Source organism: Myotis yumanensis, unplaced genomic scaffold (assembly GCF_028538775.1).
Source record: "Myotis yumanensis isolate MYYU_CA2020_CCGP unplaced genomic scaffold, mMyoYum1.0.hap1 SCAF_4, whole genome shotgun sequence".
NCBI lineage: Eukaryota > Metazoa > Chordata > Mammalia > Chiroptera > Vespertilionidae > Myotis > Myotis yumanensis.
The window spans coordinates 105,944,805-105,965,054 of NW_027223755.1; the positions used below are offsets into that span (position 1 = coordinate 105,944,805).

Below are 20,250 nucleotides of genomic sequence, written 5' to 3' on the forward strand. Positions count from 1 at the left end.
CAGTAACCCATACCCTAGGACAGTGATGGCGAACCTTTTGAGCTCGGCGTGTCAGCATTTTGAAAAACCCTAACTTAACTCTGGTGCCGTGTCACATATAGAAATTTTTTGATATTTGCAACCATAGTAAAACAAACTTATATTTTTGATATTTATTTTATATATTTAAATGCCATTTAACAAAGAAAAATCAACCAAAAAAATGAGTTCGCGTGTCATAGGTTCGCCATCACTGCCCTAAGACAACCTGTATCCTAAACTAAGAATCAACAAGGAAAAATCCCCTGAACCTCCCAAACCAACCTACTCTTAAAATTCCCACCTCCTCTAATTCCCAATAAACACACTGGGCAGCACTGGGGAAAAAAAATCCATTTATTTCTCCCCACATTTTTGCTCTCCACTTTCTGTAACATCTCTTCCAACTCAGAACCAAGGCCCAAGGAGTTGATTCACACCTGGAGAGAAATAAAATAAAAAAACAGAGCAGGTGAGAGAGCCCTTGGGGGAAGCTCTGGAATTGCTGCAGAAATTGAGGGAAGAACAGAGGAAGTGACAACTAGAGACAGGGACAAGCCCTCCTCCCAACTGGGGTGGCCTCAGGACCCCAGGAAGTATCCCTTTTCCCGTCTGCTCAGATCTAAGGAAGGCCTGTCTCTCTCCTCCACTCAGCCAGTCTCTTCCTCTCAGCACCAGTGGCCCATGGCCTGCAAGCGTCAAGTCATAGCATCTTAGCCTGGCATCGAGGTGCCTCATTTCCTGTCTCAAGTAGGTGGCTGAAGCAGTCAGGCACAGCCCTAAGCAAAATAAGCAAAGTTGTGCCCTAGCCAGTTTGCTTCAGTGGATAGAGCGTCAGCCTGCGGACTGAAGGGTCCCAGGTTTGATTCCGGCCAAGGGCACATGCCCAGGTTGCAGGCTCGATCCCCAGTAGGGGGCGTGCAGGAGGCAGCTGATTAATGGTTCTCTCTCATCGTTGATGTTTCTATCTCTCTCCCTCTCTCCCTTCCTCTCTGAAATCAATAAAGAAATATATTTTAAAAAAATAAGCAAAGTTGATCTTGAATGTTCAGTTCCTCTGACCCTTCCCTGGGCTTAAGCTGTTTCTACTATTCCTGCGGTTGTGTCCTAAGGCACAGCAGCCAGCTGAAGCTGAGAACAATTTAAGAACTGGATGCAGAATATATGACTCTCAAATTGAATTAGAACCATCTAAAGGTGAGAATATTTTACAGAAACATTTTTTTTCCTCAATGAGCTGATACACAAACTAGTTAGCCAATATGTTTCCCACTTCCTGCTGCTTTTGTGTCCCTCGAAAGATTCTGTTAGCAGAATCAACTTTCTCTAAAGGCAGTGATGGCTAATGGAGAAGAGAAAGTGCATGTAAAGTGCTGGGGCACATGGTATGTGCCTAGTAACAGGCATCATCAATCATTTCTTTTGAGCTGTTCAAGATGACTTTTACAAAATTTGAGTCATAAAACTGGATATCAGAATTTCAGGGAAAAAGCAAGACAAACATTATTCATATCCAGGACACATCATCAAATCCGAACCCTCTTAATTCACCATTGTTACCAAAAAGCTTCTTGGATGTGAACTAGATCTATGGGTGAATCTTAATATCAAAATGTTAATGGAAAGAAGTCACAAAAGAATATGTATGATTCCATGTATATGAAGTTCAAAAATAAGTAAAACCAAATCATATTGTTTAGGAATGACTCTATGTCAGTTACAATTCCCACTCCCACCCCATCCCCTGTTCTCACAGGACTGGGGCAAAGAACCTTACCTGAGAACAAGACAGGAACCAGACCAGTGCTCTCAGAGCCGGGTTCTAGACCAGTAGGACTCCCGACGAGGGTGGAAGCACACAGCAGTAAAAAAGCAAAGAAGGCCACAGAAGAGAAGCAGGAAGGAGCCCAAAACCAGCAGCCTGGAGCCACACAGGGCCAGCTCCTCCTAGGGGTGGGCACAGGGAGGGAAGGAGAAATGAATGAGACAGAGGGAAGACAGAGAATCTTCCCTTAGGAAGACATCTTACCCCCAGCCCGAGGCTATGGCGAGAAGCCTCCACGGAGGAAAGGGCTCTCCACATCCAGGGAGCAACTAGAAGGGACATGTTATTTCTATACAAGCTAATTGTCTCCATGGTCTACAAACTGCCTTCTTGCCCAGCATTGAACCTCCTAATAATGACTCTCTGAGTTCACTATTATCCACATTTTAAAAATGTGCAAGCAGGGCCCCGGTCTGGAAACCAAGATCTCTGATTCCAAGCTCCCAGGTGATACTCCTCACCAGGGTGTTTGCAAATGTGAGGGAAGAGTATGCAGCAGCCTCCTAACTGTGCTCTCTCCTCCACTCGGCCAGTCTCTTCCATCCAGCACCACTGGCCCCATGGCCTGCAGTGTCAGGGCACAGCATTTTAGCCTAACGTTGCAGTGCCTCATGGTCAGGCTCCTGCATCTCTCCTGCCTCTTCCCCTAAGTCATTCCTCAGTCCCTCATCACTTTTCAATCTCTAGGCCTGTGCTCATGCTGGTCCCTTATGCCTGGAATGTATTTCCTTTTTCTTGAACCCCCTCTAGTGCATTATCTGCCCAAATATTCCTCATTCTTCAGGGATCAATCACTCTGACAGGGCAGAACAAGCCTGGGCCTTGGAGTCGGAAAGCCTCGGTTGAAATCCTGCATCTGCCGCTTAAGTAGTTGTGTGGCCTTGGGCAATTCATTCCCTCTCTCTGAATCTGTTTCCTCATCTGTAAAATGGGATCATAACAGCTACCTCAAAAGGTTATTTAAAATGATATAATGAATCTAGCCCTAACCGGTTTGGCTCAGTGGATAGAGGGTGTCGGCCTGAGGACTCAAGGGTCCCAGGTTCGATTCCGGTCAAGGGCATGTACCTTGGTTGTGGGCACATACCTAGTAGGGGGTGTTTCTCTCTCATCGATGTTTCTAACTCTCTATCCCTCTCCTTCCTCTCTGTAAAAAATCAATAAAATATGTTTAAAAAAATAAAAATAAAATGAGATAATGAATCTGAAAGCACTCTGTTAGAAACTACTGTGCACAATTCACTTTCTTAAATGCCACCATCTCCGTGAAACATTCTCTGAAAATGTTCAAGTTAGAGTCAATTGCTCCTTGCTCTGTTTGAATAGTACTTTGCTCATATCTCTATGCTAACAATTAGTTTATTCTGCCTCTTAGTCCAGCTTCTGAATTCCTTTGAGGGAGAGGTCATGTTTTTTGGTTATTTAAAGACGTAATTAATAGTAATAGCTGCCATTTATCAAATTTCTATTATGTACCAGACATTGTACTAAGTACTTTACATTCATTCTCATTTATTTGTTGGAATGAGGAGACAGTATCATGCTTTCCATTTTACAGATGAGGAAGCTGAGGCTCAGAGAGACTCAGGTGCTTGTTCAAGGTCACAGCCTCCCAGTCAGTATTACAAAGCCTATGTTTTATCTACTGGGTAAAACTGCCTTCAAGCCCTGGCCGGTGTGGCTCAGTTGGTTGGAGCATCCTCCCTTGCACCAGAAACTCGCAGGTTCAAGTTTGATCCTGATTGGGGCCTGTACAGGAGGCAACCAATCTATGTATCTCTCTCACATTGACGTATCTCTCTCCCTCTCCACCCCCCCCTTAAAAAAACTGCCTTCAAGATACAGCATGCAGCATGGAAGTCTATGAAACCCTGACAACCTGAAGCTCTTACCGAGGTGAGCAGTTTGGTGAGCGCAAGGCCTTCCTGGCTCCAGACCCGGACACAGTCCTCAGCCATCCTAGGGCTCAGGGTGGCATTTCCTACTCCTTCCTCTGAGCAGGAGATGGGTGGCTGGCTGGAGGGCAGGAGTCCTGGGACAGCACTAAAATACAGGCAGATTCCTGGGGTCCTTTCTGTGGTCACCCTGGCTGTAACGAGGACCAGCTCTCCTGCAGAAGATCCTGTGAGGAGCATGGGAGAGGAGATGGAAGAAAATGAAGGGTCGGGTGCGAACCACCCCTTTTCAGACTTCTATTCATTTCAAAGGCTCCCTACAGTTCCAGGTGTTTTAGCACTGGTTCTATTCAATGAAGTACTCTATACACCATTGTTTACATAAATTAAAAATGAAAATAAGTAAGTACTAATATAAACAAAAATTAATTTAAATTAGCTTACAACCAACAAAACAAACACATCAATATTTACAAGGTTGCAGTGAACCGGGGATAGATACACATTGTCAATGTCAGTTTGTATAAACTAGTTCATCCTTTTTTAAGAAAGCAATTTTCCACTAGGTACGAAAATCCATTAAAAGGTTCACATCCGGCCCTGGATTGTGTTTCTCAGTGGTTAGAGCGTCGGCCCACATACAGAAGAGTCATGGGATTGATTCCCAGTCAAGGGTACATATCTGGGCTGCAGGTTCGATTCCCCAGCCCCGGTTGGGGTATGTGCAGGAGGCAACCAATCCATGTGTCTCTCTCACATTGATGTTCCCCCCAACCCCCCGCCCCCAATTCCAATCGTTCTAAAAATCATTGGAAAAAATATCCTCAGGTAAAGACTAACAACACAACAGAAAAGGTTCACATCCCATTTCAAATTAGTGGAAAAATAGCCTATTCAGTTAATGGCCTTGGGACAATTCCATTTGTGAAAATAGGTTAGACTCTTATCTCACACTATAAAATTAAGTCCAGATATATTAAATACCTATATAAACAAACAAACTAACTAAAAAACCCCAAAAACCTAAGTAAGTATTAAAAGAAAATATGGAAAAATATTTTCTAATTTTAAAGTTGGGAAACCCTTGCTAAAAATGTCACAAAATCTAGAAGCCTGAGTAAAGAACAAGAGCAATAAACTTAACCTCATAACAAATTGAAGGCTTCTATATAATGAAAGATAAGTTTAAAAAACACACACAAGAGTGCTTGCTTGGCAGCACATATACTAAAACTGGAACGATACAGAGAAGATTAGCATGGCCCCTGCACAAGGATGACATGAAAATTTGTTAAGCGTTCCACATTAAAACACACACACACATACACACACACACACACACACACACACACACACACGAGCTCTAGCTGGTTTGGCTCAGTGGATAGAGCATCAGACTGAAGGGCCCCAGGTTCAATTCCAGTCAAGGGCACATGCCCAGGGTGTGGGCTCCATCCCCTGTAGGGGGTGTGCAGGAGGCAGCCAATCAACGATTCTCTCTCATGGATGCTTCTATCTCTCTCTCCCTCTCTCTTCCTCTCTGAAATCAGTAAAAATATTTTTTAAAAAAAAACACACACAAGGCCCTGGCCGGCTTGGCTCAGTGGATAGAGCGTCAGCCTGCGGACTGAAGGGTCCCAGGTTCAATTCCGGCCAAGGGCACATGCCTGGGTTGCAGCTAAATCCCCAGTGGGGGTTGTGTAGGAGGCAGCCGATCAATGATTCTCTCTCATCATTGATATTTCTATCTGTCTCTCTTTCTCTCTTCCTCTCTGAAATCAATAAAGAATATATTTAAAACAAAACAAAACAAAACAAAACAAAACACACACACACACACACACAAGAAACAGACTGGTTAAAAATATCTATAATAGATTTAATTGGCAAAAGGTTTACTAGCCAGAATACATAAAGACCTAAAAATCAAGAAGATAAAGACAATGAAAAATAAGCAAAGAAAGTGAATAGGAAGTTCAGAGAAAACATGAAAATGGTAAATAAACTTGTAAGAAGATGCACAACCTCACTAGTAATCAGGAGAAAGTAAATTAAAGCAAGTAATTTCTTTGCCCATTAAATTGGTAAAAATGAAAAAGAGTAATAACAAGTTATTGAAGATTTGGAAAAATGGCCACTCTCAATTTGTGACATCTTTTAGGAGACAACTTGGCTGTATCTGTTACAATTTTAAATGGGTACAGGGAGGGACTAAGAAGATGCTTACCAAACTGTTAACTTTACAGGGGAGTTAGGAGGACTTTTACATCTGCTTTGTAACTTCTATTAAAGAGAGTACTCAAGGTAAAAAAAAGGGGGGGGGGGGGGATCCATATCCTTTGACTCAGTAAAACCACTTGTAGAAATTATTCCTAAGGACAGATTCAAAAGAAAAATACATACCAAATATTTATTGTGATTTCATTTTTAAAATGCCAAAAAATAGGAAACAATAAAGATGTTTAACAATAGAGAAAGCATTAACAAATGATGGCCTTACCACTAAATGAATCACTTTACACCATTAAAATAATAATGCTTTTGTTTTTTGCACTAATATAAAAAACACACTGTCATAAGTGAAAAAAGAGAAATACAAACCAGTATGTACATTGTAATTACAATTGAGAAATGTACATGTAAAATTCTATAAGGGAACTCCCCTTTCTTCTGTGTTCCCCAGATCAAATCAGTCACCCAGTCCTGTCAATCTCACACTTCTGACATCTCTCTCAAATCAGTACCCTTCTTTCACAGCACTGTCTTAGCTCAGTTTTTCTCATCATCTTTTTATTGCAACCACCTCCCAACTGGTCTTCCTGAATCTGGACACATTTCTTCCTGGAAGTCAGTCAACAAGTGTTATCTTTTTAAAAGAACAACACAAAAACAAAATCTTATTTCCCTGATTAAAATCTTTGAGTTTGCACAATGTACTAAATAAAGTCCAACTGCCTTGGCTTGACACATGAGCCCCTCCATGGGATTCTGAATGCTTCTTCAGGCTCATTACCTGCCACACACTCAATAATCCTTCCCCTCTACCAGCCAAACTAAACCCTTGGAAGCTTCTGAAATGCCATCATGGTCCCCATCTGTATGTCTTTGCATACGCTCTTCCCTCTGGCTGGAAGGACATCCATATAGGCCGGCCTCAAACCTCAGCTCAGGCGCTGTATCCTTGGAAAAGCCTGTCCTCACCATCCATGCTTGATAGATTTCTGAGTACTCCCACTGTACCTTGTGTTCTACTTCACACATTGAACGTTATTTATTTACTAGAGGCCCGGTGCATGGACTCGTGTACATTGAAAGGAAATTAATTAGAAGAAATATTTTGCAGGTTGGGGAGGGACTGTAGGAGGGCTCCAGGGCATGCCCAGCCCGTCTAGCCCAGTCCTGATAGGCCGGACTCCAGCAGCAAGCTAACCTACCGGTCGAAGCGTCTGCCCCCTGATAGTCAGTGCACGTCATAGTGACCGGTCAAAGGGTTGAACAGTCAGACACTTAACATATTAGGCTTTTATATACATAGATGTTCACATCTGTATCCTTGCTAGATGGTGAACAACTTGAAACAAGGGTCCATGTCTTACAAATCTCTGTATTTCCCATGCTTGGTACATCGTAAGTGTTCATTTTACTTGTTTATTTATTTATTCATTCATTAAATGTTTTCATTGATTTCCAATAGGTGTTCATTTTAAATTTTGTCCAAAGTAATCTTTAATGTTATTACTTTGTTTCTAGCCATTATTTTTTTAAAAAAGTCTTCTTTGCAGAAGCAAAAATTGACAAACTGATCCAAAAATTCATATGGAAATCCAAAGGATCCAGAATAGCCAAAACAATCTTTAAAAAGAACAAAGTTGGAGGACTCATATTTTCTGATTTCAAAACTTACTACAAAGTTATAGTGATCAAAACAGCGTGGTACTAACATAAGGATAGACATATAGATCATGGAATAGAACTGAGAGTCCAGAAATAAACTCATACATCTATGGTCAACTGATTTTTTTTTTTAAATCCTCACCCAAGAAGAAGTTTTTATTGATTTTTAGAGAGAGGAAGGGAGAGAGAGAGAGAGAGAGAGAGAGAGAAACATCAATTGGTTGCCTCCTGTATGCACCCTGACCAGGGATTGAACCCATAACCTATGTATGTGTTTTGACCTGGAATCAATCCTGCAACCTTTCGTGTACAGAAGAATGCTCCAACCAACTGAGCCACCTGGCCAGGGCATGTGGTCAAGGGTACCACGACTACTCAATGGGGATATAATAGTCTTTTCAATAAAACATGATGAGACCACCTGCAAAAGAATGAAGTTGGACCCATCCTCACACCATACATAAAAATAAATTCAGAATGGGTCATAGAACACTGGCTGGTGTAGCTCAATTCGTTGGAGTGTCGTCCTTTATACCAAAAGGTTGTGGGTTTGATTCCCAGTCAGAGCACATACCTGGGTTACAGGTTTGATCCCCCGTTGGGGCACGTGTGGAGGGCAACTAGTTGATGTTCTCTCTCACATTGATGTATCTCTCTCTCTCTTCCCCTCTCCCTAATATCAACGAGCATATACTCGGGTGAGAATTAAAAAAAAATAAAGGATCCAAAAAACAAAACAAAACAATAAAAATGTAAGAAAAAATAATAATTTTTAAAAAGGATGATAGATATAAATATAAAAGCTAAAACTATAAAATTCTTAGAAGAAAAAAACAGAAGTAAATCTTAGGGAACTTGGGTTAGGCAAAGTCTTCTTAGATATGCTACTACCACAAGCAACAATAGAGAAAAAAAAGATAAGCTGGAATTGATCTAAGTCAAAAATGTTTGTGCTTCAAAGAATACCATCAACAAAGTGAAAAGAACCTAGAGAATGGGAGAAAATATTTGCAAAGCACACATCAGATAAGAGACTTGTAGCTAGAAAATATAAAGAATGCTTACAACTAAATTAAAAGACAAATTACCCAATTTTAAAAATGAGCAAAAACTCTGAATATATCTTTCTCCAAAAATATGCCAATGGCCAATAAACACATGAAAAAATGCTCAATATCATTAGCCACCAGGAAAATGCAAATCAGAATTACAGTGAGAGGGAGGTCGACCAAGATGGCGGCGTAGGTAAACACCGGAGACCGCTGCCGCAAACAACCATTTCAAAAATACAACTAAAAGACTGAACGGACATCACCCAGAGCCACAGGAAGGCTGGCTGAAGAGAGACTCTACAACTAGAAGGAAAGAGAACAGCAAATCGAGGCTCAGAGGCGGCGCAGTGTGGAAAATACAAAGGTACCGAGGTGCGCGCGAAAGCGGGCTGGTGGCTGAGGGCGCGGTTGTCGTTTTCGGTCGGGAGTGAGTCTCAGACTCTGGGCTCCAGATCCGGGCGAGTCTCTAGGGACCCAGACTCAAACGGGAGAAGCGGGATTACCCGGCATCAGTTGGAACCTGAGGGCAGCTTTCTCTCCGAGGTTTGCAGCGGCTGCCGGGGTTCTGAGAAGCAGAGCCTCTGGGAACGGGACTGAGCGTGGCCATAACTGCTCCCTCCGCCCGCCCTGTTGATCCCGCCCCGCCCAAAGCCTGCGCACAGCCATTTGCCGATCGCCTCAGGCAAAGGCTGGATTAGCGCCTCCCCAGAAGACAGACGTTTTCCGCACAGCTGATTCCTATAGCCAGTCGGCCTGAGGGTCAAATCCCCCTAGTGTTAACTACAACAATTAAGGCTTGGCTAGAACAAGACTGCGCACAGAGACCACAAGGGGGTGCACCAAGAAAGCATAAAAGATGCGGAGACAAAAAAACATGACAGAAATGGAGGATATGGAGCTAAGAATCGCAATTTTGAGGGCTTGCCATAAATTTGTGCAGAACCTCACGAAAACTAATGAGACCCTCGATGCTACGATAAAGAAATTAGAAAGTAAGCATACACGGACTGAAATAAAGAATATTATACCCAATAGCAAACCAGAGGAGTACAATAATCAAACCAAAGATTCGACAAAAAACACCCAATTGGAAAAGCAAAATGAAAAAAGAATCCGAAAGTGTGAAGATAGTGTAAGGAGCCTCTGGGACAGCTTTAAGCGGTCTAATATCAGAGTCATTGGAGTGCCAGAAGATGAGAGACAGCAAGATATTGAAAACCTATTTCAAGAAATAATGGCAGAAAACTTCCCCCACCTGGTGAAAGAAATGGACTTACAGGTCCAAGAAGCGCAGAGAACCCCAAACAAAAGGAATCCAAAGAGGACCACACCAAGACACATCATCATTAAAATGCCAAGAGCAAAAGACAAAGAGAAAATCTTAAAAGCAGCAAGAGAAAGAGGCTCAATTACCTACAAGGGAATACCCATACGACTGTCAGCTGATTTCTCAACAGAAACTTTGCAGGCCAGAAGGGAATGGCAAGAAATATTCAAAGTGCTGAATACCAAGAACCTACAACCAAGATTACTTTATCCAGCAAAGCTATCATTCAGAATTGAAGGTCAGATAAAGAGCTTCACAGATAAGGAAAAGCTAAAGGAGTTCATCACCGCCAAACCAGTATTATATGAAATGCTGAAAGGTATCCTTTAAGAAGAGGAAGAAGAAGAAAAAGGTAAAGATACAAATTATGAACAACAAACATGCATCTATCAACAAATGAATCTAAGAATCAAGTGAATAAATAACCTGATGTACAGAATGAACTGGTGATTATAATAGAATCAGGGACATAGAAAGGGAATAGACTGACTATTCTTGGGGGAAAAGGGGGTGTGGGAGATGCGGGAAGTGACTGGACAAAAATCATGCACCTATGGATGAACACAGTGGGTGGGGAGTGAGGGTGGAGGGTGGGGTGGGAGCTGGAAGGAGGGGAGTTATAGGGGGAAAAAAGAGGAACAAATGTAATAATCTGAACAATAAAGATTTAATTAAAAAAAAAAAAAAAAAAAAAAAAAAAAAAGAATTACAGTGAGACACTACTTCACATTGACTAGGAGGGCTATAATAAAAAAAGACAGATAATAGCAAGTGTTGGAGTAGATGTGGAGAAATGGAACCCTCCTACACTGCTGATGGGAGTATAAAATGGGAGAGCCACTTTGAAAGTACTCTGGCAGTTCCTCAAAAGATTAAACAGAGTTACCATATGACCCAGCAATTCCACTCCTGGTTATATACCCAAGAGAAATCAAAATATATGATCACACAGAAACTTGCACACAGCTGTTCACAGCAGCATTATTCATAACAGCCAAAAAGTGGAAACAATCTAAATGCCAATTAAATGATAAATGCACAAATAAAATGTGTAATAGTCATACAGTGAATACTATTAAGCAAAATAAGTACAAAATTTATGTACTACAACATAATGCTAAGTGAAAGAAGCCAATCACAAAAGACCATTATTATATGAAATGTCCAGAATAAGCAAATCTACAGAGACAGTAAGTAGATTAGTGGTTGCCTAGAGTTGGGAGGTTAGGAGAAAAAGGAGAATGACTGCTAACGGGTACAAAATCTATCTGGTAATGAAAATGTTCTAAAATTGTGATGATAGCTGCACACTTTTGTGAATATGTGAAAAATCATTTAGTTGTACATTTTAAATGAAATTTATGGCATGTGAATCATTTCTCAATAATACTATTACATGTCAGATACATTCCTTTACTCTTGCTCTTTGATCACAGATGTATACCTGGACAAAGACCTACCCCACATATACATACACATATGTGATTCATAGGAGAATCTTAGAATGATAGTGTTGAAAAGGACCTCAGAAGTCACTCCCAATTATTTATTTATTTATTTATTTATTTAAATTCTCACCCGAGTAAGAATTTAATATTTTTTCCCCCATTGATTTTCAGAGAGAGTGGAAGAGAGAGGGAAAGACAGAGAGAAATATTGTATAGATGTAAAACACATCAACCAATATTTTTATTGATTTCAGAGAGGAATGGAAAAGGAGAAACAGAAACGTCAATGATGAGAGAGAATCATTGATCAGCTGCCTCCTGCACACCCCCTACTACTGGGGATCGGGCCGGCAACCTGGGCATGTGCCCTGACCCAGACTGGGAATCGAACTGTGCGGTGTGATGAACTGTGACCTCCTGGCTCATAGGTCGACACTCAACCACTGAGCGACACCAGTCGGGCCATCTCCCAATTTTTTAGATAAGGAACCTGAGGCTGAATCTCACACAGGAATTAATGGAACCCACCGACTCACTCTCACTCCTTATTTTCCCAGAAGACTTTAAGCGCTTTGGATGATATCTAATTGTTTTCTGTATCCTCCATAGCACATAGAGCTGTGTCACACACATAGCAGGCACTGAACACATTAGTTTAACACAGTGGTTCTCAACCTGTGGGTCGCGACCCCTTTGGCGGTCGAACGACCCTCTCACAGGGGTCGCCTAAGACCATCCTGCATATCAGATATTTACATTACGATTCATAACAGTAGCAACATTACAGTTATGAAGTAGCAACGAAAATAATTTTATGGTTGGGTCACGACATGAGGAACTGTATTTAAAGGGCCAGAAGGTTGAGAACCACTGGTTTAACTGAACAGAACATGCTTCTTAGACATCCCTGAGAAAAAGCTGCCTCTATGAGGAGAAGGCTGGAGGAATGAAGAAGGATGACAAAGAACATTAGGTCAAATCTAGCCCATGTCATCACACCTCCAAGAATAGAATCAAAGAACCCCAGAGCTAGAAGGGGAGAGAGAAAACATTTATAGAGAACCTACCCAGCGGGCATCGTTTTCACTGTAAGTATCTAGTCCTCATCACAGTCGGAGTGACTAAGGGATGTGCCTAAGGTCACCAGGTTGGTGAGTTGAGGGGCAGGCCCCACCCCTGAGTGTTCTGATGTCCAACCCCCACCGTCCTCCATCTCACCTTTCAATCCCATCTGACTACCCCGCACCGTGGCTTGAAATGTCTGGGTCTTGTTCCTGCCTGGACCATCTCCGAAGTTCAAGGTGGTCAGCAAGCCCACGACATGGGACCCGTGCCACGTCTCTGTGACTGTCGCAGTCGTGGGGCACAGGGTCAGCTGGCCGAAAGATCTCAAGAAGGAGACCCAGTCCTGTGTGCAAAAGGAAGGTGGGAGAGAGGTGAGAGAGCAGCAGCAGGAGCAGGCCTCCACGGGGCAGATGAGCAGGAGGGTACTCACCTGAGGGATGTCAGGGCTGCGCAGGCCAGTCCTGTGAGTGAGAAGGAAGCCACCGAGGCCCAGGCCAGAGAGGCCAAGCAGCAGCAGGATCAAAGTGGCACAGACCAGAGGTGGGTGGTGGGCCAGACAGAGATGCAGGTTGTGCCCTGCCTGACAGCTGCCCATGGGGAGCAGAGGGGTCTGGGCCTCCACGGAAAACCTGCTGGAGGACAGGAAGGGAGAACTGGGCAAGAGCCTGCCAGGCAGAAGGCACTTACCCATGTTCCTCAAAGGGAAGCTGAAGCACCCAGGAGACCAGGGCCTCGCCCACCACCACGGACAGTGGCAGAGCCAGGACAAGAATCCAAGGCTCTCGACTCCAAGCGCTCACCGCCCTGCACCACGCAGCGAATGTTTGCTGCATTTAATTTCTGAAGCAATCAAGGCGGAAGTGGGGAGCATACTGTGCTGGAAAAGGGAACCCGAAAAGGAGCATTCTTAAAAGTAGAAATTCAGGAAACAGCTGTTCTGGGCCTGGGGTTTGGCTGCAGAACAGCCAATAGCCCAAAGGAAGCGTCTGACGAAAAGAAACCCACTTTGAGGTCAAACCGCTCCGCTTGAATCCTCCCCTGCCCTTCCATGGACACGTGAGAAAACTCAGTCCAACTCTGGGAGGTTAGCATATGTGCAATGGGAGCGCTAACCCACGGAACCAGGACTGAACGTGGCAGATAGAAGCGGTTTGCATAATACGTGGCCACGCAGGAGCTCAACAAATGTCCATTTCTTTTCTATTTTTTTCTGTGCCATATTTATCTTCAGGAAAGGTGAGGCAAGGCGGAAACGGAGGCTTGCGGACTTGAACACAGGAGTGGCGGGGCCACGGTCTGAAGCCCGGCCCCGCTTCCGAGCGGAGTGCTCCTTCCCAGGCGGGAAGCGACAGCCTGAGGCCAAGGAACATCTGGAAAGGGGCGGAGGGGAGCAGCGCGCCAGCAGTGCAGGTGTCACCACGCTCAGCCCCGGCCCGGCCTCCCCTCCCGGCTGGTTGGCAAAGGGGGGGAAGCAGGAGGGGAAGGGGCAGAGCCTGCGGGTCGGGGCCGCTGCTGCCCCGGCCTCCCCTTCCCCAGCGCCCCTGCAGGAACTCTACACGCGCATCCCTGCCGGGTCCAGCAGCGCCGGGGCGCCCGCGCCCGCTCTCACCGCTCCGAGCCGGCGGAGGCCCGCGCCCCCCGCGACGTCACGCGTGGAGCCGTGGAAGGGCGGGCTCCGCGCCCTCCCAGCCCCCCGCGGCGGGGACTCGCATGCGCAGAGCCCGCGCGGCAGTCGCCTGGCCTCCAATCCGGGTAGGGCTGTACCAAGAGGAACGCCGGCGGAGGGGAGGAGGGGAGGAAGTGACCCCGCGTCCGGTGAGCGGCGGGAGAGAGCCAGGGCGCTAGTCCCGGAGACATTGCGAGAACTGCAAACGCTCCCCCGCAGGGGCCGGGAGGGCGCCGCACCGCGGGTCTGGTCGCCCGCGTTTTCCGGTGGCTCAGCCGCTCCCCCCCCGCACAGTAGCACAGCCCAGCCGCGCCCAGGCTCGGGATGAGGACGGGGTCCGCCCGGGGTGCGGCCAGCCGGGACTCTGGGCTTGCAGGGGGGCCAGGTCTTTCCCTGCAGCCTAATTATGTTGACCGTCTCCATGTCAGGTCGGCCCTGGCTTTTAGGGGCTCCTTAATGCAGAGGGTCCTACAGGCTGCAAAAGACACCATCGCATTTCCGTTCTGCCCACATTTCAGAGTTCTGCCTGCCGAGGTCCGTCCGACGTGAAATAACGGGACGCCGGGAGCAGGACCCTGTATGCAAACCCTGGCTCTGTTCGGCCGCTGCATAAACCATGACCAGGCTCTTGTGGGGACTGAGTTTATCCTGTTAAAGCGGGTCTTTCTGCTAGTGCATTCCTCCGTGGTTGGTGGGAAGCTGAGACACAGTGTGGGGAACATGAGCCCAGTGTTCGCCGAGCACAAAACCAGCACCGGACAAACACTGTTGCAACAGAATCTGAGTATTCAACTCAGGCTTCCTTACGGCAGAGACCAGGCCATATCTGCACCACCACCTCCACACGTTTATCGTACAGAATCCTCTCATATGTGGTCAGATGACACTTGGCAAGGGTGCCAAGGCCATTCTGTGGGGGGACAAATAGTCTTATTCAACAAATGGTGTTGGGAAAACTGGATATCCATGTACAAAAGGACGAAGTTAAACCCTTACCTTTACAGCATATACAAAAGGTATTTCAAAATTCATGCAAGAACTAAATGTAAGAGCTGAAACTATCAAACTTTTAGAAGAAAATGTAGGGGGAAAACTTTATGACATTGGACTTGGCAATGATTTCTTGGATATGACACCAACAACACAGGCAACAAAAGGATAAACTAGATAAATTGCATTACATCAAAATTTAAAACTTCTGTGCATCAAAGGACACAACAGCCAATTGATGATTCTCTCTCATCATTGATGTTCTTCTCTCTCTCTCTTCCTCTCCCTTCCTCTCTGAATCAATAAAAAAGAGTAAAGGTACATTACAAGCTCAACAAACTTCAAATAGTATAAACTCCAAGTAGGGTAAATTCAGAGAGACCCACACTGACACATTATAAACAAACTTATCAAAACCCAAAACTAAACAGAAAACCTGGAAAGCAGCAAAAGAGAAGTAGCTAGTACAAGGGATTTTTCAATAAGAAAAATGCCAATATTTCATCAGAAGTCATGGTGGTCAGAAGTCAGTGGGATAACATACTTAAGTGCAGAAAGAAAAATCTGTCAACCAAGAATTCTATATCTCGCAAAATTGTCCAATAATAAAGGAGAAATTGAGACTCCCACATAAACAAAAGCTGAGAGAGTTTATTACTAGTAGACTTGCCCTATAAGAAATGCTAAAGGGAGTCCTTCAGGCTTAAGTAAAGGGGCACTTTTGCTTAAAATTTATGAAGAAATGAAGACTACTTATTAAGGTAACTACATAGGTAAAATATAAAAGTCGGTATTGTATTTTAGGTTTTGTAACTCTTCTTCCTATAGGATTTAAAAGACAAATGCATAAAACAATAATTATAGATCTATCTTAACACACAATGTATAAAGATATAATTTGTGACAATCTTTCTATATAAGAGGCTAATATGCAAAGTGTCCCGTCAGGAGTTCCACTGGGAGACCGGAAGTTCAATTGCTCACTATGATATGTGCTTACCACTAGGGGGTGGTGCGGAACGAAGGAAGGCCCTGGCCCGTAGCCGGTTGCAGGCTCTCATACTCTCTCATCAGGACTCTTGCAGCTGTCTCCTACCCTCCTCACCGACTCCAGTTTCTCTTCCCTTCAACTCATCATCCACGTTGCCTCCTGAGGCAGCCTCCTAAAAGAGTGCTCTTGAGATTCTGCTGCTCTACTAAAGACTTCTGTTAACTTTGGGAGAAAGTTCTAATTTCTGGTACATATAAGATCCTTACAACCTAGCCTCAATCTTCTTTTCCAGCATCATTTTTCACTCCAGCCACATAAATGTCTTTCAATTCTAGCTATTCCACACCACCATATTTTATTTTTTTAAATATATTTTTTATTGATTTCAGAGAAGAAAGAGAGAGAGAGAGAGAGAGAGAGACATCAATGATGAGAAAGAATCATTGATCGGCTGCCTCCAGCACACCCCCTTTTGGGGACTGAGCCCACAACCTGGACATGTGCCCATCCTGGGCATGTGACCTCCCGGTTCATAGGTGGACCACTGAAGCCCACCAGCTGGGCAACACTGCCATATTTTTAGGTAGTACTCTCCTCTCTTTGTGAAACACACTGACTGACTTCTACCTGTACACACTTTATCTTTCTTCAAGACCAACCTCAAAGGTCACAGCCTCTGTCTGTTTTCCCCCACTCTCAGAATTGAACCTCCACCCCCATCATGTCTTTGCAACACTCCACCCATTACAGTACAGAGCACCCTGCATCTTAACGTTCTTGTAGAAAGTCTGTCGTCTTTGGATTGTGAATTCCTGAAAGGCCAAGACTATGTCACATCTTCCTCATCTCTATAACCGCAACACTCAACAAGGTACCGGGCACGTGGTAGTCTCAAAATGTTGGTGTGTTCATTCTCCCATTCCCCTCAGCAACTGTTCTAAATCTCTGCCAGTCTCCTCAAATCCTTTACCCAACCTCCGAAACTTCCATCTGAACTGTCAGCAGATGACCTCACCAGAAAGAGTCCATCACCCATGAAATCTTTTAACTTTCTGCCCTTGCCACACACCCCTGCGCCCCACGGACACATTTCATACATATACATCCAAACTTTCCTCCTCGCCGCTGTTTACAGAGGAAGCTCTGTCCCTCCTCCAGCTCACGGCCAGTTCTTTCACTGTGCTTCAGATCCCCTCTTATCTCCCCAGTCATCCTTCTCTCCTTTCCCACCTGAATTCATCCAACAGATATTCACAGAGCAACTCTGTGCGCTTGGATGCTGGAGTTATAATGGAGAATGCGTTAGGTAATGTTCCATACCTCATAGAGCAGTGATGGCAAACCTTTTGAGCTCGGCATGTCAGCATTTTGAAAAACCCTAACTTAACTCTGGTGCCGTGTCACATATAGAAATTTTTTGATATTTGCAACCATAGGAAAACAAAGACTTATATTTTTGATATTTATTTTATATATTTAAATGCCTTTTAACAAAGAAAAATCAACCAAAAAAATGAGTTCGCGTGTCACCTCTGACACGCGTGTCATAGGTTCGCCATCACTGTCATAGAGCTTCCATTGTAATGAGAAATGTAGACAAATAATTTTGCAATGGATATGGAGGAAATGAATACGAAGATGTAGGGAATAAGAGACAGGTCACTTTGTTAATTTTTTTTATTCCTCACCTAAGGATATGTTTATTGCATTTTTTAGAAAGAGAGGAAGGGAGGGAAAGAAGAGAGAGTGAGAGATCAGTTGCCTCTCATATGGGCCCAGACTGGGGATTGAACCCACAGCCTTTTTAGTGTACGGGACAACACTCCAACCAACTGAGCCACCCGCCCAGGATCAGGCCACTTAAATAAGGAGGTCAGAGAAGGTGTTTTTGTTCCGGTGACCTTTGAGCTCATGCCTGAAGATGCGAGTGAGTTTTCTGCATGACATTCTAGAGCAGTGGTTCTCAACCTGTGGGTCGTGACCCCTTTGGGGGTCGAATGACCCTTTTACAGGGGTCGCCTAAGACCATCCTGCATATCAGATATTTACATTACAATTCATAATAGTAACAACATTACAGTTATGAAGTAGCAATGAAAATAATTTTATGCCGAAACCGGTTTGGCTCAGTGGATAGAGCGTCGGCCTGCGGACTGAAGGGTCCCGGGTTCGATTCCGGTCAAGGGCATGTACCTGGGTTGCGGGCACATCTCCAGTGGGAGATGTGCAGGGGGCAGCTGGTCGATGTTTCTCTCTCATGGATGTTTCTAACTCTCTATCTCTCTCTCCCTTCCTCTCTGTAAAAAATCAATAAAATATATTTAAAAAAATAAATAAATAAAATAATTTTATGGTTGGGTCACAACATGAGGAACTGTATTTAAAGGGCCAGAAGGTTGAGAACCACCGAAATAGAGGCTATAATTTTTTAAAAGATCAATGAAATTAAAAGTGGTTTTTTTGAAGACATACACACATTTGAAAATCCTTTAGACAGACTCATCAAAAAAAGAGAAAGAGTCCAAATAAATAAAATCAGAAATGAAATAAAAGTTACAACTGATACCACAGAAAAACAATAAATAAGAAACTATTCTATACTAAAGGCCCGGGTAGGGTCCCTCGGCCTGACCAGCGATCAGGGCTGATCTGGGGGTTACCAGCAGGGTGATCAGGGGGTCCCTGCTGGCACCTGCCTTGGCTGGCCTGGGGCCTGTGGGCTGGGGCAGCTCCTGCACTGAGTATCTGCCCCCTGTGGTCAGTGCACATCATAGCAACCAGTTGTTTCACTGATCGTTCCACCTTTTGATCAATTTGCATATTAGGCTTTTATTATGTGCCGGTGACCTTTGAGCTCATAATAAAAGCCTAATATGCAAACTGTCCCCTCAACTTGGAGTTCGACCAGGGGCGGGGCCAGCTGGGAAACTGCGTGAGGCCCCTCCCCCTGGTGAGCTCTGCCCCTGATCAGCGCAGGGCAGGCTGGCCAACCTCCTGTGACCCCTCCCCCCCAGCCAGCCCATCCCCTGAAAAAAAAATGAAGAGGAAGGAACACTTGGTGTTTACATTTGTAGGGAAGCAGGCCTGCATCACCTTCTAGGCCAGCGGTTCTCAACCTGTGGGTCGCGACCCCTTTGAGGGTAGAACGACCCTTTCACAGGAGTCGCCTAAGACCATCGGAAAACACATATATAATTACATATTGTTTTTGTGATTAATCACTATGCCTTAATTATGTTCAATTTGTAACAATGAAAATACATCCTGCATATCAGATATTTACATTACGATTCATAATAGTAACAACATTACAGTTATGAAGTAGCCACGAAAATAATTTTATGGTTGGGGGTCACCACAACATGAGGAACTGTATTAAAGGGTCGCAGCACTAGGAAGGTTGAGAACCACTGATCTAGACTCACTCCACATACTCTCAGAACTCACAAAGCTCTCAGAGACCATGGGACCTGGAATACAAAAACCCTTCTGTTTTCTCCTCAGGAGCCGCAGACCTAGAAGCATTTTCCCCTTGCCTTTCTCTGCCTGGCCCAAGTCCCAGCTCCCAGTAAGAAGCCCATACCTGAGGCAGCTCCACTTACTGCTTCTCCAGCGCCAGCTTCAAGTCAGAGGCAGCGCAGTGCTGAGAAGCCAGAAAGTCCCCCAGATTCCTCTGTGATCAGGCCAGCTTCATTAAAATAAACTTTGATCCCTGAGGATTTGTTTCTGAAGGTGTTGTTGTGTACTTATCACAGTTCCCATGGCTACAGGCTCACAGTGAGAGGGAAATGGGTATACATCATCAGCATCCTGCCATAGGACTTTGACCTTGTAGACAAATATGCAGCAGGCAACCTTGCGAATGGCACAGCATGAACAGCGTTTAGAGTTCTGAATGACTTAAGTAGCAAAGAACATTAAATAAAACAATACATGTGAGAATGTGTTCTAATCCTTGGTTCCGTTTAGGTACTTAACAGTTAGCCATTCATAACAGTATTGACCTTTTCATCTAATAGGGAAATCATCCAACCAAAAGGTTGCAAACTGGCAGCTCTCAGGCCAAATCAAACCCGTGG

General features: G+C 44.4%; 1 protein-coding gene and 1 non-coding gene across 9 annotated transcripts; one reads left to right on the forward strand and one right to left on the reverse strand.

The window, feature by feature from the left end:
- Positions 1-361: 361 nt before the first annotated feature.
- Positions 362-19,866, reverse strand: TMEM219 (transmembrane protein 219). Of its 8 annotated transcripts, none has more exons than XM_070413532.1 (6): positions 19,774-19,866; positions 12,955-13,156; positions 12,678-12,867; positions 3,736-3,965; positions 1,796-1,965; positions 362-458 (listed from the first exon to the last, which is right to left on the reverse strand). In XM_070413532.1, exons 2-5 carry the CDS (start codon positions 13,117-13,119, stop codon positions 1,828-1,830), a joined length of 723 nt encoding a protein of 240 aa, XP_070269633.1. In that variant the 5' UTR covers positions 13,120-13,156; positions 19,774-19,866; the 3' UTR covers positions 362-458; positions 1,796-1,827. The 8 variants fall into 8 exon arrangements, with proteins under 8 accessions (XP_070269633.1, XP_070269628.1, XP_070269629.1 ...); XM_070413527.1 differs by having other exon boundaries at positions 12,955-13,153; positions 19,755-19,858; XM_070413528.1 differs by having other exon boundaries at positions 19,755-19,857.
- On the forward strand, positions 4,943-5,048 carry LOC139009730 (U6 spliceosomal RNA). Its single transcript, XR_011471430.1, has one exon. It is a non-coding gene; the product is annotated as a U6 spliceosomal RNA (small nuclear RNA).
- Positions 19,867-20,250: the final 384 nt, after the last annotated feature.